At 41.0% G+C, this 23915-nt stretch overlaps 1 protein-coding gene across 13 annotated transcripts in view; it reads left to right on the top strand.

The window, feature by feature from the left end:
* mycbp2 (MYC binding protein 2) overlaps window positions 1-23915 on the top strand; it is a 63816-nt gene that overhangs the window by 13633 nt on the left and 26268 nt on the right. For 9 of the 13 annotated variants that reach the window (XM_085435694.1, XM_085435693.1, XM_085435692.1 and 6 more), the window contains exons 10-49: window positions 2657-2795; window positions 3016-3092; window positions 4288-4492; window positions 4593-4757; window positions 4901-5059; window positions 5193-5397; window positions 5533-5678; window positions 8825-8935; window positions 9319-9423; window positions 10929-11048; window positions 11158-11239; window positions 11488-11605; window positions 11769-12127; window positions 12268-12440; window positions 12911-13036; window positions 13262-13389; window positions 13601-13692; window positions 13817-13951; window positions 14082-14165; window positions 14279-14375; window positions 14465-14657; window positions 14931-15205; window positions 15387-15608; window positions 15775-15966; window positions 17024-17230; window positions 17344-17481; window positions 17965-18143; window positions 18228-18370; window positions 18460-18560; window positions 18659-18877; window positions 18981-19203; window positions 20288-20406; window positions 20527-20614; window positions 20693-20742; window positions 20864-21036; window positions 21189-21333; window positions 21451-21657; window positions 22651-22706; window positions 22779-22894; window positions 23036-23133. In XM_085435694.1, coding sequence (XP_085291820.1) covers window positions 2657-2795; window positions 3016-3092; window positions 4288-4492; window positions 4593-4757; window positions 4901-5059; window positions 5193-5397; window positions 5533-5678; window positions 8825-8935; window positions 9319-9423; window positions 10929-11048; window positions 11158-11239; window positions 11488-11605; window positions 11769-12127; window positions 12268-12440; window positions 12911-13036; window positions 13262-13389; window positions 13601-13692; window positions 13817-13951; window positions 14082-14165; window positions 14279-14375; window positions 14465-14657; window positions 14931-15205; window positions 15387-15608; window positions 15775-15966; window positions 17024-17230; window positions 17344-17481; window positions 17965-18143; window positions 18228-18370; window positions 18460-18560; window positions 18659-18877; window positions 18981-19203; window positions 20288-20406; window positions 20527-20614; window positions 20693-20742; window positions 20864-21036; window positions 21189-21333; window positions 21451-21657; window positions 22651-22706; window positions 22779-22894; window positions 23036-23133 — 5970 coding nt within the window. The remainder of the gene's footprint in view (window positions 1-2656; window positions 2796-3015; window positions 3093-4287; window positions 4493-4592; window positions 4758-4900; window positions 5060-5192; window positions 5398-5532; window positions 5679-8824; window positions 8936-9318; window positions 9424-10928; window positions 11049-11157; window positions 11240-11487; window positions 11606-11768; window positions 12128-12267; window positions 12441-12910; window positions 13037-13261; window positions 13390-13600; window positions 13693-13816; window positions 13952-14081; window positions 14166-14278; window positions 14376-14464; window positions 14658-14930; window positions 15206-15386; window positions 15609-15774; window positions 15967-17023; window positions 17231-17343; window positions 17482-17964; window positions 18144-18227; window positions 18371-18459; window positions 18561-18658; window positions 18878-18980; window positions 19204-20287; window positions 20407-20526; window positions 20615-20692; window positions 20743-20863; window positions 21037-21188; window positions 21334-21450; window positions 21658-22650; window positions 22707-22778; window positions 22895-23035; window positions 23134-23915) is intronic. The other 4 variants (XM_085435695.1, XM_085435686.1, XM_085435690.1 and 1 more) reach the window with 3 other exon arrangements.

The following is a 23915-nucleotide window of genomic DNA, read 5'->3' as shown; positions in this document are numbered from 1 at the left end:
AAGCCCATCAGTATTCAGTTTTACAGTAACACACTTCATCTTTTTTAGACTCTTAGAAGAATGTGGTGAACTTAAACTGAAACTGATTCAGTATGCAAAATATATGTTTTTCCTGCATGTTTAACTAAACCCTGAAGAAGCTAGCTGTGCATCTGTACTGCTGAGTCTGCTGTAAACACAGGGGAGAGAGCTGGCTTTATTATGCACCCACTTTCTTTTTAATTCTAATGAAATTGTAGTTTTGAATTTTGAATTTTGAATTAAGATAGTTGCAAATTTATTCACATTAATATAAATCTATAGGCAAGGTAAAAGGCTTTCGGTGCAGGAAGCTATCTGGTTTCCATTTGTAGTTTGCTTATAGTCCATGGTCAATAGACAAATCATGTTTGAACAGGCTTAGATTGTCCATTAACATGGCAAGGCAGAGAGGCAGCGTATTTCGCCTAAATGCAGTTGTGAAATCATCTGTCAAACAACGATTTAGCTTTAAGCCTTTGAAAGTTATCTGCTTTCATTAACGGTGACTGGCAGATGGAACAGGAAGTCTTGCCCTACTCATCTGATGACTACACAGGAAGCATCAAGAAACTTGCTGTTGACAACAGAAGCAACTGCTGGATTTATGGCCCTGCATTTATAGCCATTTGCATAGCTTTTAGGCTCTGCAGAAAGCAGGATTAAGGAATTCAACCAATGCAGAGGCCAGCAGTGAGAATGCTATATGTAGGCTGACTGAAAATTAGTTGAAACATTTGCAAACGGAAAAACAGCAGTGTTCGCTATGGCGTGCGATCAGATATCAAGAATACATTAAGAGAAGCAAAAAAACGGTGGCTGCTGTGGACGGTATGTTGTTTGGTTTGCTCTGCATAGCATCTATGGATTACCAGTGGAGTACCACGCTTGGACCTTGAAGTTCCCAGATTCAAAAAACAAGTCGCTGATTCGCTCAGAAAAGCACGTCTTCCATTAGTACCTACTTGGATCGGCTCAGTGTGTTTTCCATTGCAATAGAGTACAACCTAAGTGTGTGGGGTCGTTATAACAACACAGCCAAGCATCCCGTGACATAATTTGTATGTGACATGAACGCTACAACAAAAGCAGACATCAAGGCAATGGTAGATGTGCTGATCAGTCTGACGTCTCACATTTTCGGATCGCTTTCAGGTACTAAAAAAAGTACCTGGTACCAGATATTACCACTTAATGGAAAACCTTAAAACCTGTGTCAGTCCGTACCAAGCCGCCCCAAGTAGGTAAAAATGGAAAAAGGGCTATACAAAGAATTGTTTTGCTTCTCTTTTGAATTGTCAAACTTGAATTGAATGGGGAAAGATGGCCACTTCATACCAGCTGGTATGAATTCTCATAGTGACAAATCATTTTTACACGCACTTGTGCAATGACATCCTTACCTTCTTAACAGTGCTATCTGCTTCGTTTCCTTTTGTTAGTTAAAATGAGGTTAACTTTTCAACTTGACTGGACCAGTGAGGCATCTGTCCCTCCCTCACTCCAAAAAGACTCTCAGCTGATCACCAGCTGTGCCGTACAGGGGGTCCAGCTGTGTTTGTGTGTGTTGTGTATATGTGTGTGTGGCAGTGAGGCAAATGGCACCACATGTGGGTATTCTCTGGAGAGCTTACTCTCTCAAGCAGTTATCTGCATAAGCACTCTGTAATGTGAGTGGGGGAGGGGAGTCTCTGAAATCCATATATCTGCCATTGCAGCAAGGCTGTTTCTACACTAATCAAAGGGGGTGGAGTACTGCATGGGGCTCAGAAGCTATATGCATTTATAGTGATCAGCTGGCAGCTTAAACCACCTATAGTTGGAGTTTAATGATTTGAGGCCCATATGCTCTGCTCTGTGGAAATTAAAGCACATTAGATGAGTCTGTCATTATCACCACGCAGTGAAAACCAGAATAGTCCCACGTCCCAGCATCCACCCCTCAGTTATATCCCTGTTATCTTATAATTATTTCCTCGAGGTCTTCCCATTTTTACTGTTTTCTTTTCTGTAAATCGTCACGGCCATAGTCATATGTCCTGCGCTCTGCCATGAATCAATGTGATCAATCAGCGTGTCACGCTCTACACCATGCTATTAATATTGTCACTGAAGGGGATTTCAGTACTTCTCTCCACTAATTTATATATAAAACACAATTCTGAGTTGATTAATAAGTAGAACCTGTGAAGAATGGACAAGATTTTTTTGCACCTAAAACTTTTTGTTTTCTGTTTGTAGTCCAAAATCTATTGACTTTATTTGAGAGGGCTTTGGCTGCATACATGTAAACAGCTATCATGAAAAGCAAAAGAGTGATTGAATGTGCTTTAATATACACAATGATGAGCAGATTGAGATAGAAGCTTTGGGCTAGATGTCCACACTAAAAGCCCCCAAAATATTGTCCGTTATCCCCAGAGGCTAAGTCAGCAGACTAGCTAATAAGTTGTAATGAATGAGTAATTGATTCTTCATGCAGTTCATTAGTTATTCACTTTGGGTGTGACCCATTGTAATGATGGGAGCAGGGATGCATTTTCTCTAAACAGAAGTGTCTTTTGTTAAATGGGCCTGGACCATACGTGACACTGTTGCAGTGTTTTGCCATGAAGCTAAGCTGTGTTCTTTCCTGCAGGATGGTTTTGTAGTACGGATCTATACTATGAGTTCAGACCCGGCCCTGCAGCAGGAACTGCAGCTTAAGCTGGCAAGGAAATGTCTGCACGCTTGTGGCATCTCTCTTTTTGACCTCGAGAAGGATCTGCACATCATCAGTAAGTGATGCAAAATACAGATAATATGTGTAATAAAGCTTCACATGCTTTTGTATACCTGCTGGAAGCATTCTGCAGTATACTTGTGTTTGCAAGGTTGCAAATGTGTCAAAAATTGCTCATAACTTAATGGGATTCTTTTTTTTTTAAAAATGGTGCACAGTACTTCCAATCCTGTCCCCTTGTGTTTTTGGCTCTAAATGCTATGTTCTTCTCTCAGGCACAGGCTTTGATGAAGAGGCAGCATTGCTTGGAGCAGGCAGGGAGTTTGCTCTGATGAAAACTGCCTCAGGAAAGGTGAGACTGGTGGCGTGTCTGAAATGTTTAACAAAAATGAATGTTGGAAGCGCTTCAGCTGCTGAGCTTAAGAGCTTTTGTCTTGCCAATGACAAACCAGGCACTTTGAAGGGTGAACCTGTGGTGGGGGAAGGACTCAGTTGTGTTCCTGCTTGTTTGACTGCATTAAGCCCATCGTACAATTTAACATTCCTGCAGTTTATAACATCTGTACATAGTTAGCCTTAGTCAGATTTTCCAACATCAAGCTGCAGAAAAGCCTAATAAGACAGACCTTTATGTTTAGGAAATGTTTGCTAGCCCTCTTAGCTAAATTATCTTTAAATAATACAAAATTACAGAGTTGTTTTTATGTCTTAATGTCTGCCTTTTTTGTGCTGTCAGGACACAGCCTTTATTAGTGGTTATAGGCAGGCTGAGCTAAAAAGCTTCTGAACTGGCGTTCCTGTATTTCAGCCAGCTATGCAGTGAGTCTCGCCCTACAGTACAATGTCAGCAACTTCAGGGAGGCACAACAAGGCAGACTGGAAGAGAAGCTTCCTATAGTTTTTGAATTTATATAAGAGTAGAATCAACAGGTGTTATCAAAACTGTCGATACAAGTAATTAAGTGATCAGAGGTTTACAATACTCTCTTGTATAATAAGATGAGAATGCTAACTATGAATGTGGTTTGGGTGTGTGATTGTTTGTGCCTTTTTATTTTTTGTAAGTGTGGCACAGTGTGCTTCTCTTCTGCAGTAGATAGCAGTCTAGGATAGTTGTGTGTTACACATTCCTTTGTGTAGAGACCTAAACTCACAACGCGTTTTATCTGCATATTACCAAGAGTGGATGGGTACAATGGGAACAGATGAATTTTATCCATAAGAAAGTATAAGCATTTAACTCATGACCCAGATTGGGTATGCTTAATGCATGCTACTGTTCTCTCAAATGCTACTGGAGGTAGTGGAGTTGTTTCCAAAGTGAGTGCTGGATAATCTGAGTCATAAAAATTATTTTGCATACCACACCAGACTTTTACATATATGACTAAAAGCTCTTGTATTTGAATTGGCAGCATAAACACAAACAAACTTTAGTATAAGAGCCTCAGACTAACATTTTGTAATCTTAAATTTTCTTTTAAAACCCAAACTGTTTTCAGTCTTTTTGCATGTGTTTAAATGAGTCTCCTTGTGTTTTATTTTAGATCTACTATACAGGAAAATACCAGAGTCTGGGTATAAAACAGGGTGGCCCATCAGCAGGGAAATGGGTGGAATTGCCCGTTACGAAATCTCCGAAGATTGTCCAGTTCTCAGTCGGCCATGATGGCTCTCATGCGCTGCTAGTGGCTGAAGATGGAAGTGTATTCTTCACAGGGTCTGCCAGCAAAGGGGAAGATGGAGAATCTAGTGAGATGACTGTTTTCAAACATTCACCTTGTTAAAACTGGAATGAAAGCCAACTTGGCTGAGAAGCTAAATGTGATGTCTGTTGTGTTCTTTTTTTCAGCTAAAAGTCGTAGACAGCCCAAGCCGTACAAGCCCAAGAAAATGATCAAACTGGAGACCAAGACAGCCGTGTACACAGCATGCAACAATGGCAGCAGCAGCATTGTCACCAAGGATGGAGAACTCTACATGTTTGGCAAAGATGCTATATACAGTGACAGCACCTGTGAGTTGACAGAAACGGAGCATAGATATTTCAACATTCCCTTGTCTGTTTTAATCAACGCTCTACAATAATTAAAATTTGTGTCCAAAAGAATTGCTCATTCTCTAAAATCTTTATATTCAATATTATTTTCCTCTCTACAGGTCAGGTGACAGACCTCAAAGGTCATTTTGTAACTCAGGTTGCCATGGGTAAGGCTCACACATGTGTTCTGACCAAAAACGGTGAAGTGTGGACGTTTGGGGTGAATAACAAAGGCCAGTGTGGTAGAGACACCGGAGCCATGAGCCAGGCAGGAAAAGGTGAGAAGATGGACAAACACACACAGACAGATAAACATAATAAAATCACTCAATTTGAGTTTTCCATTTAAGTACCGTTTTAAATTCTGATCGATCTGATGATTTTCTTTTTTTGTGGACATATCTGTTGTAGCATTTGGTGTTGAGAACATGGCCACAGCCATGGATGAGGACCTAGAGGATGAGTTGGAGGAGAAAGAAGAGAAGAGCATGATGTGCCAGCCAGGCATGCACAAGTGGAAATTGGACCAGTGCATGGTTTGCACAGTGTGTGGAGACTGCACTGGCTACGGTGCCAGTTGTGTCAGTAGTGGACGACCAGACAGAGTGCCGGGAGGGTAAGAGACTTATGTCAGGACAGCATCTGTGTTCTTAGGAACCAAAAAAATACTCGTGACTGATGGGATCTTTTTAACTGCATTAAAAAAAAAAAGTGATATGAATATCTGTTTTGTTTGTTTACTTTGAACCAGTATCTGTGGCTGTGGATCTGGAGAGTCTGGCTGCTCAGCGTGTGGCTGTTGCAAAGCCTGTGCCAGGGAGCTCGATGGTCAGGAGGCCAGGCAGAGAGGCATCTTTGACGCTGTGAAGGAGATGATTCCATTGGACCTGTTGTTAGGTATGCTAAATGATATCTTCCAGCATATTAAAGCCCAGATTTTAATCGTGTTGGCGCAGTGACAAATGCAAGGAGCTAGCCAAAGAACTGCCCATGCTATTTTGGTTCATGTGAGTGTAAAAGTGCAAAGGGAGTGGGCAATGAAATATTCAAGTAAGGATTAAAAAAAAAAGGACTCTCTGTGTGCCACATATCTCATCGTTCTGAAATTGCTCTGCCAATCACAGTGAGAAATAGAGAAACGGCATTTCCAAGAAGTCCTTGAGTCCTCTGCATGGTTTACACCTGCATTTGGGAGAGCAACAGTGGCACGCAGCATTGTTAAGCTGCAGGATATAACATTTCCCGCATAAACAGGAGAACACGAAGTTACATGGACTGCTGAGAGTAGAGGTATATGTGGTTATTCTGTGGCATCCAATCGTGGTAAATACAGAGGATGGCGGTGCATAACAGCACTACCCTCTGGTCTGGCAGTTCTAAATTAGAGGCTGCAATTCTGTCAACATAACAGAAGTGAGTACACGCCTGTGCAGTGTTGCTAGAGTATCAAACGATTCACTTTGCAGTAAATGCTTTACAGTAAGGTTGTTCTTCCTTTTTTATGAAACAAAAGGTTCAACTTTTTAGAATGATGGCTTTTCACAGCTCTTTGCACAAAATTTCTGGAAAGAAAAATCTGCTCTTCAGAGACAAATAGTTTTAGCTGCTCTTTTCTAGAGTGGTTATGTTGCTCCATTTTTCTTTTTAAGACTCCCCAAAGGTGTTCTGTTGGATTCGAGTGAGGCGAGATAGTTTCTCCTCTTGTGTGGTTTTGGCAGTGTGCTTCGAATTGTTGTTATGCTGGAAGGGTTCTGGTGACCGGGTGCTATCTTGTCAGCCAGTATTTTAGTATATCCACAGGCATTTATGGTTGCCATCTATAAATGTTCTCTCCCCAAGACCTTTAGCTCTCATGCTGCCCCTTATTATCGCACTCCCACCTCACTGCTTCGCTGCTGGTCATTGCATTGACTGTTGTAGTTGTGGTCTTATTTGAGCTGAGCAGATTTATCTTGATGTCATCTGACTGAAGAATGTGTGCTCTCAATAGACATCGCATTTCTTTTCTCGTTCTTTAGCAAAGTTTAATCTTGTAGTTTTTTTTTTTTGCCAAATAGCAAGGAGCTTGTTGTTTTTATTTTTTCTCTGACACCATCCATAGAGCCTGGTGTTATGCAGTGTCCTCGCATTGTTCGTTTTCTCTCTTGATGACCAGAGTTACAATCCATAGTGTCTGCTCTCAGTGGATGACCACTGCTTCTTCTCATTAGTGATACTATGGCTTTGGTTTAGCTGCATTCTTCCTGTATTGTGCAGTAGCTTTATTTATTTATTTGTTTTTTAATGCTTCTGGTTACTTTTTGAGGAATAATGCAAACACAGATAAAGCCCATAAATCCCAAACTGAGAAAGATCCAATGTTCACAGGTCTATGTATTTTGATGATTATACAGTTGGGTTTAGTGGACATCATAAGTAGGGCTGTGCGATATGACCAAAATCTCATATCCCGATATAAGACCTCTATCGTCCGATGACGAAATGAATCATAAAATTTTAACATTTTCTGTAAATTCTGTAAATCTCGGGCAGCTTGACTTGCGTGAAGTGTTTCCAGCTGGGCGTCATGTGCCTGGAGTCCAGTGTTTTAACAGATGCATGAAACTATACATTTTTAGTCATAAGTTATAATGGCCGCCGTTTTCTTTGTGATTATTTATTACACGGCGTGATGCGTGGAAAAGCCCGTTCTAACATTTGAGTCTAAGGTTTATTTTTTAGCACCTGACGGCTCTTTTTTTTTTTTTTTGCTTCTCATCCGTAAACGCTGCATACTCTTTCACGTGATTCAGTTTATTTTGAAAAGTCTCAACAGGATCTTGAGCTTTATTGTGAAAGGTTTATGTGGAAAATAAACAAGCGGACGGCAGAGCCACGCGATGGTTTTACCATCATTGTTGCTAACAACAACACATACAAACAGTCGCTTGTCCGTCAGTATTGTGGTTATATTAAATATAAGAGAAAGAGAGAACTTTAAGAAATTAATATAGCCACTACACTGACCATCAAAACAGTGAAAAAATATTGCCGTAAACAGTTTATTTGCAACACCACGAAACAAACGATAGCGTAAAATGAAACGATAGACGTTTTTATATCCTCATCCGATATATATCGTTATATCGAACAGCCCTAATAAGTGTACTCAGTTTTGTTGTCCTTTTTGTTTCTACTTTAGGATCAGTATTAATAATAAAGCCGTTCCTTTTGGTTTTTAAGAGAGGAAGCACTCTGTTTGCCAACTTAGAAATAGTGCTATTTATAATTTGATATACATTTAAATAACTTGAGATTAAAGCGATTCATGTGTAGTCACTTCTGTTCTGTTCATTCTATATCCATAGTACCAAGTCTCAACCATTTTAATAAGAAGGTGATCAAAGAGTAGAAATCGGTCATAGATTAAAGTGCAGGTAAATGGGAATCCTGCTTTAATCACAATATCTCCAAATCTGTGCAAAGTATGAAATCAGATACATCGTCCATCATTAAACAACTCCCCATCTTAAAGGTCAGGGAAATGTAAAACAACTGGAGAGCTACTTGCGCTGGTTGTTGCGCCTTCATGAAAATATGCTCTTCTTTTATCCTTTATGCTCTGTCCTTCATGCAGTATATTCATCTTGGCTTAAACACCACCTGCATTGTTTACATTTCACTTAAAGCTGCAAAGACTGACAAATCATATGCATGTTAAAATCTTAATGCATATAGATGATGTGACTGTAGCAGCTATATGTTTAGCTGTACATACCTGAGAAAGATTGTCCAGGGCTTAATGTAAGCACTGTATGCTAAGCTTATGAAGGCATGGTGCTTATGCTACATGTCATAATGTTTGTTGCATTTGCTTGAATACATTGCGCACTTGTCACTCATCCTTGGTTATAATCCTTGTGTCGTGCAGAGTCGTTGCTTCTCCATCATGTCTCTCCATCATTCATTGATGTGTGTCTTGTTTTGTTCCGCCCTGCTTTGCCTTCCCTCCTCCTCCTGCATCCTGTCTGGGCTGGCTGTATCTGCGGCCTTTTTGTTTTCAGCTGTGCCTGTCCCTCCCCCTCCAGGAGTCAACATTGAGGAGCACATTCAGATCCGCCAGGAGGAGAAACGACAGAGGATCAATCGCCGGCATAGGTTGGAGGAGGGAAGAGGTATGATTCAGAGCTAGGGGACTAACTTTAATGAAGAAGTGTTTGTTTTGGGATGTAGAAAGGACACATTTCTGTGATAGACATTTCAAATAGGAGAGACTATGGAGATGGATGTAACAAATAGGCTTAATTGTATGTCCATCCTTTTTAAAAAAATAAATAAATAAATAATCAAGTTTCAGGTTACCGGTACTTACAGGTGCTGTTGTGAGCTTGGGTGTCGTGCCTTGGTGACTTCCCCCTTGCTTGTGTCTCTAGTTTTATTTATTTATTTAATTTTTACATTTTCTAGCATATGTGTATGGTTGTGGTGTAGTATTATCATGTGTTGTTTCCCATTTGTGAGCATTGTGCATGCATGTGAAAGTTTCTTTCTCCCCCAGGCCCCCTTGTTTTCCCCGGTCCCATTTTTATGAACCAGCGTGAGCAGGCCCTAGCCAGAATAAGACCCCTTCAGGCACTAAGGCATAAACGGGACAAGCACAAAGGTACTACGGTCTTCACTAACTCAACGGGTGCAGAGACACCCCTTTGACTTATCTCCCAATCTGGCTGTCCCGCCCACCTCCTCTCACTCTTTGAAGGCAGGACTCTTGTATCTTCACCAGGTCTCAAAGTTTTCATCCACGGAGTACGATGCAGTTAGTAAGACGAAGGTAGAAAGCTATGTCATTGCCTAACTGGATTTACCGTCACCCCCATAGCAAATAGATAAAGCTACTGCATTACAAGCAGAGACACTGGGGAGAGTAAGCTTTGACAGTTGACAAGTCTGACACATTTTAAATGTGAAACATTTCGTGGAAATGGCTTAGATGTGTCATCTTAACATTAAGCTTTGTTTGGACACTCATTGTTTGGACACTCAAGTGTTGAAATTGTTAAGACATTAATCAAATAAGTCGAATATGGCCATATATTTGTAGGGGTTTTTTGTGGGTTTTTAAACTTTTTTTTTTTTTTTTTTTTTGGAATAAAACATCACTTTCCTTTGGAAAAACAACTGCTGGATATGAAGATGGATCCTTGCTTCTTTCCCCCCCCCCTCGTCTAACCAGCATAATCCTGGAGGACAGAGAACATAATATAATGTGACTGTTAAATACCTGTTGAACCCCCCTTTTTTTTTTTTTTTTTTTTTTTTTTTTATTAAGAAAAATGTCATTTGGCTACAAAAATGTCAAATATATCACTTTGTGTGCAGATGTAAAGCAAAAAACTAATGATATGTGCCATCTAAAGACATAAGAAGCATAACTTGTCCCACTGGCACTAATCACTGAGTGGTTTATTAGTCTGTTTTGCTTTGATGTTTGATGTGCATTTGTAAGTGTAGGTCATTTAGGTTGCATCTAATAAGCATTTTTCTTCATGGTTTTCACAGGCATTATGGCAGTGCCTGGTTTTGACCTCCAAAACTGCTTTCATGTGCTTAAGATGTCATTTTAGGAGCACTCTTTTTATTCTCTAATATTAAGTGTAGTGACAATGAACTAATTTCTTAACCCCTCTAATTTTGGCACCATGAGCCAGTCAATATTTATTTTGGTCCAAAAAAACAAGAATCCTGAATATATTCTCAGTCACTGTACTCACTGTAATGCATGGCACTCCTCTATCCCAACCTCCTCCTCTCACACACCACAGCTGTGACCTCCTGCAGGGCTCAGGGTAAACCAGACTTCCTGTTAACTCATAAGAGACAAAAAAACCCTCAATTCTTTTTCAAAACTGTTGGTAAGCTATAACAGAACTGGTTATCAAAAGCCTTTGTTATGACGGTGTGTCACTCCTTGCTATCGTTTTTTTTTTTCTTTTTTCCCTTTTCTCCCCCCTTTCTCCTTTCGTTTTTTTTTTTTAAGACCTCTTTTCCCTCCAGCTCTGTTTTTTCGAGGATTGTGCAGCGGCTTCCACCTCAGCGGTCTAAAGCTGCTACTAAACTTCACTCTCTGTTCTGTGCTCAAATGTGCTGACTTCAGTGTTTGCCTTATAGATGGTAGCAGTGAGCGTGGGGAGAAGGATGCTAGCAAAATTACAACCTACCCCCCGGGGGCTGTGAGATTTGACTGTGAACTGCGAGCAGTTCAGGTCAGCTGTGGTTTTCACCACTCAGGTGGGTGCTTTTCCCTCATAACAATCACTCGGTTAGATTTACCTTGATAATTATAGAAGTTGTTTAAAGCAACTAGTAAGAGTACAGTAATCGTCATGTTGGTTTACAGTGGTGCTTATGGAGAATGGAGATGTCTACACATTTGGGTATGGTCAGCACGGGCAGCTCGGACATGGGGATGTCAACTCCAGGTATTCTTGTCAGATGACCTTGTTTTTTCTTTAATGTGATAGATGTATGTTCAAGTAAAAGTAATTATTTGTTAGCTGTAGAATAGTTTCTGTAATTATCCCTGTATATTCTAGTATTATTTAAACATTAAATAATTATAGCAGAACAGACAAATGTCATGGGTATTAAGAGGGAAAACTACATTACAATCATACATTAACTGCAGTTTTGTGGACACACAAATTCATTTAATTTTTTCCCTGCTTAGGGGCTCTCCAACTCTGGTGCAGGCTCTTCCTGGTCCGAGTGTGCAGGTGACAGCAGGCAGTAACCACACAGCTATTCTCCTCGTGGATGGGCAGGTCTTCACATTTGGCAGCTTCTCGGTGAGTAAACAGAATCTATTGCAATTCTACCGTAATGCAAAAGTAATCTTTTAAATGTAACAAATGTAACCTTTGTTTTAATCGGTCACGATTGCTTTTGCAAGTGCTGCAGATTTCTTTTGCACTTTGTTTCTGAAACTTAACACTCTCCTTGCTTTTCCAGAAAGGGCAGCTTGGTCGGCCGATCCTGGACATGCCCTACTGGAATGCCAAGCCGTCTCCCATGCCCAATATCGGTGCCAAATATGGACGAAAAGCTACATGGATCGGAGCTAGTGGGGACCAGACATTCTTGCGAATCGATGAGGCTCTTATCAACTCCCATGTCCTAGCTACTTCAGAGATCTTTGCCAGCAAACACATCATTGGCCTCGTGCCCTCCTCTGTGTCTGAGCCACCACCATTTAAATGCTTGCTTATCAACAAAATGGATGGAAGCTGCAGAACCTTCAATGACTCTGAGCAGGAGGACCTGCAAGGATTTGGCCTCTGTCTGGACCCAGTGTATGATGTTATATGGAGGTCAGTGTGAGGTCTATGCTTATGTTAACCAAGGGATAAGCTGGATTTCATCTCAACTCTTTGCTGCACTTTCATTAGTCCAGAAATATTTCTAATTCCTTGCATGTTTAATCCCTGTCATTATTTCCTCCTGCTTCTAGGTTCTTGCCAGCCACCAGAGAGATGTGGTGTTACAATGCAGTGATAGCTGATGCCAGGATGCCCTCTGCAACAGATCTGCAGGCTCGCTGTAGCATCCTTAGTCCAGAGCTTGCATTACCGTCAGGATCACAAGCAACCACCACTCGCTCTCATGGAGCCCTACACATCCTTGGTAATCCTTTACACTAGGCATTTACAGTGTCAAATTGCTTATGGGCCTTATGATCTTTTTGTAATTACCTTTTATTAAATCATTGACTTAACTTCTCTGATGGGGCTTTAGCTTAGTCTATGTAGCTCCCGGGTGTTTCAAGTTTTAGCTGCTGTTCATTCAATATTATCCAATGTGATAGACTGGTTGTTAACAAGTTGGACTTAATTTTATGCTTTTATAGAAATGTTATTCTGTATATAACTGTAGGATGTTAAGTTGTTTTTCTGGCTTTTTGTTTTTCCTTCTTTTTATGAGTGAACTCTTATTGTAAGTTTTTCATGGGAGACTGTAGTATCACCTTTTAATCAGTTCAAGAGAAAACTGATTTGACCTCAGTCAAACAAATGATGTGATTGCAAGAATGCTATGACCACTTCTGTTGATTGTCATTTGTTAGTAAGATGAACTATGCTGTTTCTTCCACTTAGGTTGCTTGGATACACTGGCTGCCATGCAGGAACTGAAAATGGGTGTAGCCAGCGCTGAGGAAGAAACCCAGGCCGTGATGAAGGTCTACTCTAAGGAGGACTACAGTGTTGTGAACCGCTTTGAGAGTTAGTTCTTGTTCATAAGTAATGACCGAAAGAGACAGGACTTGCACTGACTGATTGAAGGGATTAAGCAGCTGCCTAGTTTGATATATTGATGTTGATCTCATCAATATATCAAACTAGGCAGCTGCTTAATCTGTAACATTCAGTGAGAAAAAATGCCATGGAAAGTAAGTGATCATCTTTGTGACCTTCATAACCTGACTGTTCCCTTATGCGATGTTGCAGGTCACGGTGGTGGTTGGGGTTACTCGGCCCACTCTGTGGAGGCCATCCGTTTCTGTGCCGACGCAGACATCCTGCTGGGTGGGCTGGGCCTGTTCGGGGGACGAGGGGAGTACACTGCCAAAATCAAGGTGTGCAGTCCCTTGAAATATTTTTACAAAAAAATGCTTTAATTGCATGGATGTGCAAGTTTTTGAAAACCATAAGTCAAAACAAGGTTATGTAGGATTTTGAAATTACTACCATAGGTGTATCTTATAGGGGTCTATGGGTTAGTACGGGCAGTATTTTTCTTTTTTTTAAATTTATATAATATATTAATCAGTTTCTGTTGTTGTGCAGCTGTTTGAGCTTGGCCCCGATGGTGGTGACCATGAGACAGACGGTGATCTGCTGGCTGAGACTGATGTACTGGCTTATGACTGTGCTGCCAGGTATAGTTAATGTATTTGTATTTTTTGAAAGTGGTTTTAGCACTTAGTTTTGTGGCCATTTCAGTAAAGAAAATGTTGCAGAATCATTTTAAATGGCTTTAACTGATGGTGATCTTATTTTTAGGGAGAAATATGCAATGATGTTTGATGAGCCGGTGCTGCTGCAGCTTGGCTGGTGGTATGTGGCGTGGGCCCGAGTGTCTGGTCCCAGCAGTGACTGCGGCTCCCATGGGCAGGCTACCATCACCACTGATGATGGGTAAAACTGATTTACAGTCACCGTGATAAATCAGTAGAGCTGATGGTTTATTTTTCTATATGTTACATTCTTTTACATTGCACATGTTGATTTTTCATGTGTCATGATTTGTGTTTTTCCTCCCATTTAGTGTTGTCTTTCAGTTCAAAAGCTCAAAGAAGTCAAACAATGGCACAGATGTCAACGCAGGTCAGATACCTCAGCTGCTTTACAGGCAAGTACTCTCATTTTGTTAAAAGTGGTGCATGTTTTTTGGGGGGTTTGTTTTATTTTTTTGGTGCCTGTCCAATAAATAAGCTTTATTCTCTTTTCATATTTTAACGTTAGGCTTCCTTCAAATGATGGCAATGCATCTAAAGGCAAACAGCAAACCAGTGAACCAGTCCATATCCTTAAACGCTCATTTGCTCGTACAGTCTCAGTGGTGAGTACTGTCCAAGTGTCTCTCTGCAAGTTATGTAACAGGTCACTTAAAAAAAAAAAATTGAACAACGCTGTGTCATCTCGTTGTAGGAGTGTTTTGAGTCTTTGCTGAGTATCCTTCACTGGAGCTGGACCACCTTGGTTTTGGGTGTGGAGGAACTGCGAGGGCTGAAGGGTTTCCAGTACACCGCCACCCTGCTCGACCTTGAGAGACTGCGCTTTGTTGGCACATGCTGCCTTCGCCTGCTCAGGGTCTACATCTGTGAGATTTTTCCCATTGCAGGTAGGAACACAAAGCACTTTATCACTGACAGCATGATGACTGATAGATGGACGACGTCAAAGTCTTTCTTTGCAACAACAAAAGAGTCTTATTCAAACTGTTACTATACATTAAACAAATGATATATAGTATGTACATAGATTTATATTTATAAAACAATTAAAAAGTTAGAAGACAATCAGTGATTGTGATGTTTTTGTTTCTTAAAAAGTGCATTTTAGTTAAACTGTGTCTTCTGATTACATCTCTTCTTTTCCCGTGTTTGATTTCTAGCCAGCACCAAGGCTGTGGTGGAGGAGTCAAGCAAGCTGGCAGAGTGCGTAGGAAAGACACGCAGTCTGCTGAAGAAGATCCTGTCAGAAGGCATGGACAACTGCCTGACCAAGCTGGACAATGACCCACAAGGCTACTTGTCTCAGCCTCTTACTTTGCTGGAAGCTGTGCTGCAGGAGTGCCACAACACTTTCACCGCCTGCTTCCACTCCTTCTATCCAACCCCGGCTCTGCAGTGGGCCTGCCTGTGTGATCTGCTCAACTGCCTGGACCAAGTATGATGATTTCATACAGCTTGTTGACACATTAAAAAAAATCTTTTAGTTTTAGATGACATTTTACTGTACTTTCATTATTCAAACCCTTTTTCTACCTAACAATGTTCAGATAATTTCAGATGAAGGCTTAAAGAGGGGGGAAAAACTGACCCTCACCATTATTTTTGCTGTATTTCAGGATATCGCTGAGGCTAATTTCCGTACATCCAGCAGCCGTCTCCTGGCAGCCGTAATGTCAGCTCTGTGTAACACATCGGTCAAGCTGACCTCCATCCTGCCCATTGCTTATGATGGGGAGGTGCTGCTGCGTTCACTGGTCAAACAAGTAAGCACAGAGAATGACTCGGCCCTTGCTCACCGCTTCCCCCTGCTGGTGGCCCATATGGAGAAGCTCAGCCATGTGAGTTGGCACTGCGTTAATGTTTAGTTGTTTATCGATACAGTCAGTGGACATGTTGAGATAACTCCATTTGATCACTATCACATTCTCATCCAAATACCTAGATGGCCTATAAAAGAAATCAAAACAATCATATTAAGTTAGTAATATTGCTTCCACCTTTTAGACGGAGGAGAACCTAATGGGCATGACCAGTTTCCGGGAAGTACTAGAGAAGATGCTGGTGATTGTGGTGCTGCCTGTGAGGAAGAGTTTGAGGAGGGAGGTTGAACTGTTCTCACCACATTTGGTCTCCAACACCTGTGGCCTGCTGGCCTCCATCGTTTCTGAGCTCACCGCCTCTGCCCTGGGCTCTGAGGTAACTTAATGTGCTCTAGTAGCCATTGACCTATGCTCCCACAGTACGCCTGTATGTGGGGCTACTGTTTTGGCTTTAAGCTATGGTCCTTGTGTGCGCTTGCAAAGCCCCACTCGCATTACCAGAAATTTCATCTGTACATGCTTATTGTTCTGGGCTTTGACAAAGCAACCTTTTTGATCACATTGATTTGTAGTTTTCAAAGGGATTTGATTTGCATCCCAGTCACTACAGTTCAGCCAACGTTTGAAAAGAAATCTGTCACTCGTGCATTTTCTCATTCTTTTTCTTTTGTCCTGTCTTGTGCCATATTCTTCATATTCTCAAGGCTCTATTGTTGTTGAAGTAATTTCTCTCAGTGACACACTATGTCCTTACTGCAGCTTTAAAAAAAAAACAGAGCTCAGAGCTTTTCTGTATTGTCTATACAGCATGCCGAGTCATTAGGTATGAGTGGCAGACATCTGTTGGCCTCCATCGTTCACACTCTACATTTAATTATCATCACACTCTTTTTATACTCATGTACTGCAGTCATGACTCTTTAGCTCCTGTTGCCATAGTAACGTTACTTGACAACTGCCCTCAACAACTACTTTTTTTTTTTTTTTTTTTTTTTAACCCTCTCCCCCCAAGTCTGTTGTCACGGAAACTACTTTCTCTCCAGAGTACCTGGATAGGTCCCTCTGCAGCTGTGTCTGGTTCTCAGCAGTCACAGGCTGATATAAATAGTAGTTACTAATGCATACCAAGCATGAAATGGTTTTATTTCACTTTCATTTATTCTTTTCTGTGAATGCCTTTTGTATGTTTTAGCAACCTTTGAATTATTTACCTTTTCCATCCATCATTTACAGTGTTTGCTTGAACTCTGGACATTTGGAGGGTTTTGGTCATTTTACACTTTATTACGAGTATTGCTACCTAAAATTATGGATTGTGATTTTTTTTTTTTGTTTTTATATATTTAAAAAAAAAAAACCATTTAGTGTCTTTCTATTTATCTTCGTCGTCACGTGTGTTTGGCTATATTTCTTAGTATTTCATCCTTTATTAGGTTGATGGGCTGAACTCGCTCCACTCAGTGAAAGCATCTCCGAACCGCTTCACTAAAACAAGCCAGGGCCGCAGTTGGAACACAGGCAATGGCTCGCCGGATGCCATCTGTCTGACAGTGGATAAGCCAGGCGTTGTGCTTGTGGGTGTCTGCGTATATGGAGGAGGGGGCATCCATGAGTATGAGCTAGAGGTGCTGGCTGATGATGTAAGTGACTGAAGGTTTTTTGCTTTTTTATTTGTTTTGTGGTGCTGCTGAACTAGTTTCCAGTCAGTTGAATTATTTATTCTTGTGAATCTCTTTGTTCCCTTGACCTTCAGGCGCAGACAGAGCACCCAGGGGACTCTGCGCATTCTCACAGGTGGACATCTCTGGAGCTGGTGAAGGGCACATACAGCACTGACGATTCCCCTAGTGATATTGCTGAAATTCGCTTGGATAAGGCTGTGCCACTTAAGGTACATAAGCAGTATACGACCTGGTACATAAATGTGTTTGGCCCTAATAACAAATTTCCTCTTTGTGACTGCTCTGTAGGGGGTGAATTTTTTTTAATATATATTGATCTGTTTAACTTATGGTTAGCTTTAAGATAATGTAATGTCTCCGAGGCTAAGTCATTAAACTAGACCTCTCAGCTGTGCTTCTGTCGTTAGTGCCTTCATGAGTGTTTTTAAGGCAGATATCTGACAGATAATATGGCTTGTGGTGCAGCTAATTGTATTTGAAACATTAGCGTGATACGCCCATATACTCTAAAGAAGGCCTTTAGCTTGCCAAGCTAGCTGATGAATTGGCACTATATGCTCAAAAAAAGAGAGATAAAAAGGTGTCAACATGCAAAATGCCAAACTCAAGAATTTAAAATGACAGTACAGATTTTTATATACAGTCTATAGTTAAAAGGCAAATATTTATTTAATAAATTTACCGTGTTGCAGGAGGGGGTGAAGTACGCAGTGCGATTACGGAACTACGGTAGCCGGACGGCTAATGGGGACGGAGGGATGACCACAGTGCAGTGCTCCGATGGTGTGTCCTTCACCTTCAGCACCTGCAGCTTGAGTAGCAATGGGACCAACCAGACCAGAGGACAGATCCCACAGATTCTCTATTACAGGTATGCATAAAGCTAGCATCTTGTAATTGCTTGTATCAAAAGTTGTTTTGTTTTTTTTCTGACTTAAGTGTCTCATTGTTGAAGGAGTGAGTATGATGGGGACCTCCAGTCTCAGCTGCTGAGCAAAGCCAATGAGGAAGACAAAAACTGTAGCAGAGCTCTGTCTGTGGTCAGTGCTGTGGTTAGAGCTGCAAAGGATCTCCTTCACAGGGCATTTGCTGTTGATGGTAAGCATAGCAAATTTTACACAGCTATTACAAAAACATTGGTTGCTTGTATTTCGGCCTTTCTTCATTTTGTCCTTTCTTGTCTCCAGTGGATGATATTCCTGAGCTTTTAAGCTCTTCTAGCCTGTTCTCTATGCTCCTGCCCCTCATCCTGGCCTACATAGGCCCCGTGGCTGCATCTGTACCAAAGGTATTAGTTCACACTCAGATGGTTTACCTGTCTTCTTAAAATACCACATTTCTCTCTGGTGTAGCACTGCGGCTAACTGCTTGTTCTTTCACATCCAGGCTGCTGTTGAGGTGTTTGGTTTGGTTCAAGAGCTGCTACCCGCTGTCTCTGCCCTGAACCAAAAATACGCCCCACCCACCTTTAACCCAAACCAATCCACAGACAGCACTACTGGCAACCAGCCTGAACAGGGCCTCTCCGCTTGTACCACCTCTAACCATTATGCAGTAATTGAGAGTGACCACCCTTACAAACAAGCTGGGGTCACTCAGTACAGGGTAAGGCATCTCTTGCCATGCTTACTGGTTTTAAAATGTGTTAAGAGAAAATTCTAGAATTTTAAGTTGCAACTGATTTCCCTTGTGTTTCACCATGCTTCAGGTATCATTCCCGGACTGCGTCCGCTGGACCACGATTGAGTTTGATCCACAGTGTGGCACTGCACAACCAGAGGATGTCCTGCGTCTGCTAATCCCAAGCCGAACACTCCACTTGTCTAACCTAAGTGCCAAACCCTTGATCCACGACACCATCAACACCTGGACTGAGCTCAAAAAGTTCTCAGGCTCAACAGGCTGGCCAACCACTGTCCTCGTGCTGCCAGGTGAAAACAAACAAGCTGACCAACCCCAACAAAACAGCAGGATAGCAAGTTAACATTTATTGGACAATAAGCTACAACAGTGTTATTGAATCCCAATAAACTCCAATGTTTCTAAACCAAGAGGCTTAGAAAAGCCAATATACACTAGTGGAGTCAATGGGAAACTCTGAACTAAACTAATGACCACCGCATTTTGGTTAACCTTAGGGTGTAATACAGAAATGTACAATAGGCACAGATGTTTATATAACATATAAATAGTGTTATTATTTATATTACAATTATTAGTACCTTTTGGTAGACACAACCTTTGACAGCTTTTGTTTTCTAATCTTATTTCATTTTAACGTATTTAAAGCAAGTTTGGCTGATGAATGATGTAAAAAAATTTAAACTGGTCAGATTGTATATGACCAATATTTTTTTTCATTTAACAAAACTAAAGCAATCAGTTATGAACATTATTGAATTAGTAACAAAAGTTATGCATCTGTCCTTTATGACTGGCATAATATTTCATCGCCAGTGACCTTTGTTCAAAGCTCATGTGGTGTATCAGCCTCTGCGCTACAGTGGTATTATTCTTTGCAGGATTATTATATTTCTGCCATAAGTCTTTAGTGGTTAATGAACTTCTTCAAGGCAGCGGAGTGAAATGTTGCCCTGGATCGTGCGTTACTTTCGACAGAAGGGAACTCCAGGCTGGAAGACACCTAAAAAAAACTTGTATACCACGGCGTCCACAGAGGCAGAGACAATGCATATTCTGTAGGAGGACCAGTATTCTTTGTTTACTGTGAGAGAGCTAGCAGCATTTTAATGAAATCTGTTGTATACTTAAGTATGAGCTCTGATTGAGTAGTGACAACATTCTTAATCCAACATATGTTCATGAAGCCAGCTGCAGCTCGTTGATGATAATTGTTGGCATCCTTTGTGTACTTTATTCTACTTAATGATGCTTAACTGAGCCACCTGCCGCAGCAGGCAGCCATTAGTTTACAAATTATTGTTTTTACAGAGCTCTGCCTAACTGTCTCGTGTTAGATGCATTACTGTGTATTTCTGCTCTATCTGGTTCCAGGAAATGAAGTGCTCTTTTCACTTGAAACAGCCTCAGATTATGTGAAAGATGAGAAAGCCTGCTTCTACGGCTTTAAGTGTGTGGCTGTGGGATATGAATTCAACCCCGGTCCTGATGAGGTACAGATGCTCTTCAGTGAATTGTGCCACCCACCCTGAGCCTGTAGTTTTACAGCACTTTGTATGTCCTCTGTAAAAAAGTAATAAATACCTTTCTGACAGATGTTTTGTAAATTTCAGGGTATTATCCAACTGGAGAAGGAGTTGGCCTACCTGGGTAGTGTGTGTGCTGCGGCTCTAATGAAGAAAGACTTGGCCCTTCCTATAGGTACAGAAAAAAGTAAAATCGGTGCATTTGAGGCAGCCTTTTGCATAACTCGTATAATCATGATTTAATTTTTTGTAGGCAATGAGTTGGAGGAAGATCTTGAGATTCTTGAGGAAGCCTCTCTTCAGGTATATTGTCTTTTAAGTTAAACCTTCCCTGATAATTTATTTAAGTTAAAAAAAAGAAAAAGAAAAAAGAAGAAGCTATCTCTACTAAGCACTTAACTTTCGAAACTTTGTTGCCACTCAGGTGTGTAAGGCCCACTCAGGGATCCTTGGGAAGGGTCTGGCCTTGTCTCACTCTCCCACCATCCTGGAGGCCCTTGAGGGGAATCTACCCTTGCACATCCAAACCAATGAGCACTCCTTCCTTGAGGACTTCATCACCTGTGTGCAGAATTCAAGTGGGGGACGTCTGGCTAGGTATGCTTCCATCCTTGGATGAGAAAGCAAAATTCAAATTGAATGAAAATTACCTCAGAAGAAAATTATTCATATTGAATTTCAATTCTTTGAGATAAATAATACTTGGGCTGTTACTACATATTCGTTCCCTCTTTGTTTGACCAATGCAGATGGCTACAGCCAGACTCTTACGCAGATCCTCAGAAGACATCCCTGATTCTGAACAAAGATGATATACGCTGTGGGTGGCCAACCACTGTGGTGGTTCAGACCAAAGACCAGTATGGGGATGTGGTGCATGTTCCTAACATGAAGGTCAGGAAAACTCTCTTAAAAGAAAAAAAGAAACAATTATGTAATTGTGTCTCAAGTGCCAAACCTACAAAAGTAGTTTACTGAATTTGTCGGTCACCGTGTTTGTTTTGTTTGTAGGTGGAGGTGAAGGCCGTACCTGTTTCACAGAAAAAGTCAGTGCAACCAGAAAATGTGAAGAAGTTGCAGCGACTACCTGGAAGCTGTTCCCCTTCTTCCTCTGGACCCGACCTAACCTTTGGAGGTTTGCCAGTGCCCAAGTTGGAAGCCACCTATGAGCCCATGATTGTGAAAGAGGCTCGGTACATTGCTATTACCATGATGAAGGTCAGCATCGTGTAACTGGGGCGCCACTCGCTACCTCACCTGTGTATATTAGCCTGTTGCAGATTCTGTAGCTCAGGTTGGAGCTGGGTGGTTAGATTCTGAAATACAACATTTAACATTTGGTAACATTAAATAATAATTATTTAAAAAACAGAGCTTCGTTAGAAATGGCTAAAGAAGATAATAACAATATACTGGGAAATTTAAAAAAAAATCTGAATACACCTGCCAGTGAGTACAGATGTAAGCTGAAAAAAAAAATGTTCCACATAAATGTGTATAAATGGATGCGTATGGCCTGTAGCTTGAAGACTGTAAAAGCTCCATGTTATTCTAATCCATTTACTGTGTATGATAATGAGAGAAGGGTGTTACAGGGCTTAGAAATTCTTCCACCAAGTGGTTCAGATTAGAGTAGCATTGACAGACTTTTACTGAAGGACGGCTTCTGTGTATCTGAAGAGGATAAAAAAAAAAAGTCAAAAATGAATGGCTTACCTTGGGAGTGACAGCCTTTTAGTTTGTTATATAAAACATTCAAAAAGCCGGTTGTGCATTTTTGTTGCATGGTAGTAATGGAAAAAAGTGCTCCTTTGCCATCAATCAGAGGCTAGTCACAAGGCTGGTGTTCATGCTCTCCAGCTTATGATGTACTTAAATGGAAAGCCTGTATCAGTAGCCCAACTATGTCACTTTGAAGAAAGCTAAAGTCAAGCTCACGGACAACTACAGAAGCTGAATTAAAATTACAGTGTGCTACTTTTTCTTTCAGTTGTTGTAGCGTAATCCATTAATGAATATCTGATTGGTGCCGGTCTTTCAATTAACCAAACAGCAGTTACACTAAGTGTAAAGAGGGGTAAAAGGCAAATTGTTGAACCCATCATGAGTTTGTATCATAGATGGCGAATGTGACTTGACTTTAAAAAAAAAAGTGGGGGGGAAACTAGTGTATTTGCTGTTGCTCTTACGTTACATCTGTGTCTGTTTTAGGCATATGAAAACTACTCCTTTGAAGAGCTGCGCTTTGCTTCCCCCACCCCAAAGAGGTAAGACGGTGCAGAAAAAAGAACAGACTTTCCTAGGAGACGCAGTCTACTTATTGTTCATTGCCCACACAGACCCAGCGAGAATATGCTCATCCGTGCCAACACTGATGGCACCTACAGTGCCAATTGGACTCCAGGAGCAGTCGGCCTCTATACGATCCACGTCACCATCGATGGCATTGAAATAGGTAATTCAGTCTAAACGCGCGTTCAAAAAGCTGGTGCGTTCTCTTAAGTCTTTCCCCATAGAAGCATGAAATTTATGTGGAGGCAATAAATTTCTTGTGAATTTACAAAGTCGAGTTGTAAATCCTTTTTAAATGATTTAGATGCTGGTTTGGAGGTAGAAGTCAAAGACCCTCCCAAAGGCATGATACCACCTGGGACTCAGATGGTCAAGCCAAAAGCTGAGCCTCAGCCTAGCAAGGTGAGTTTTTCTTTCAGTTGACCAACTAGGACATGAACATGAACAAACATGCTGAACATTACCATGCAGTCATCCAGCAAATGCAACTCAACAGAGATGGCAACAGGATTTCCTGCCAGCACCAAATTCTAACGGATTGAACCAGCTGCTTTATGCAGTATGTCGACATCAGTTTCATCAGAAACACAGAGATCCTTTTTGACCTTTTGAAAAGTTTTTTTTTTTTTTTTTTTGTTAGCATTTCAGTTCATACTGAGAATTGTATATCACCTCTGTGTAGCTTTTGGCTGTTTGCGCCTCCTCTTTGGTTTGCTCTGCTGACTAACGATTTGCTGGTTCATAGGAAGCAATGAACCTCAGTCCAGTCAAAGATATTTTGGTCACAAAGTAAACGAGCAAATAAATCCAACTCTTTTATAATGCCACGGTAGATTTCGGTGTGATGTCCTTTCTTTTGTGATGCCTCTAACTAGATGAAGACAAACATTAAGTCTGAGCACTGTGAGTCTGGTTGTTAGGTTCTATCGTGCATGTATACAGACTGTGTACGTTGACGAGTACTTGTATGGTGTAGGAACTGGAAATTGCTTCAGATGCAGAAATTGCATCTACCTGATGTTATGCACGTTGGGGTCATCATCATTTTGTGGCCTTTTGAGTTTTGAAATCCATAATGGGGGAAACAAGCAACAATGTGTGCCTTTTTCAATCACTTGTGTATACTCCTTTTGGACATGTTTTAAAAGTTTTGTTTTGATTTTTTTCTTCATGCATCAGTGTAG

Source organism: Copadichromis virginalis, linkage group LG16, assembly GCF_057382275.1.
Source record: "Copadichromis virginalis isolate Kocher_CV1m ecotype Utaka linkage group LG16, C_Virginalis_male_GT1.1, whole genome shotgun sequence".
Classification (NCBI taxonomy): Eukaryota; Metazoa; Chordata; class Actinopteri; order Cichliformes; family Cichlidae; genus Copadichromis; species Copadichromis virginalis.
The sequence above is the reverse complement of the archived record's forward strand: the minus strand, read 5'-3'. Positions and strand labels throughout refer to the sequence as shown.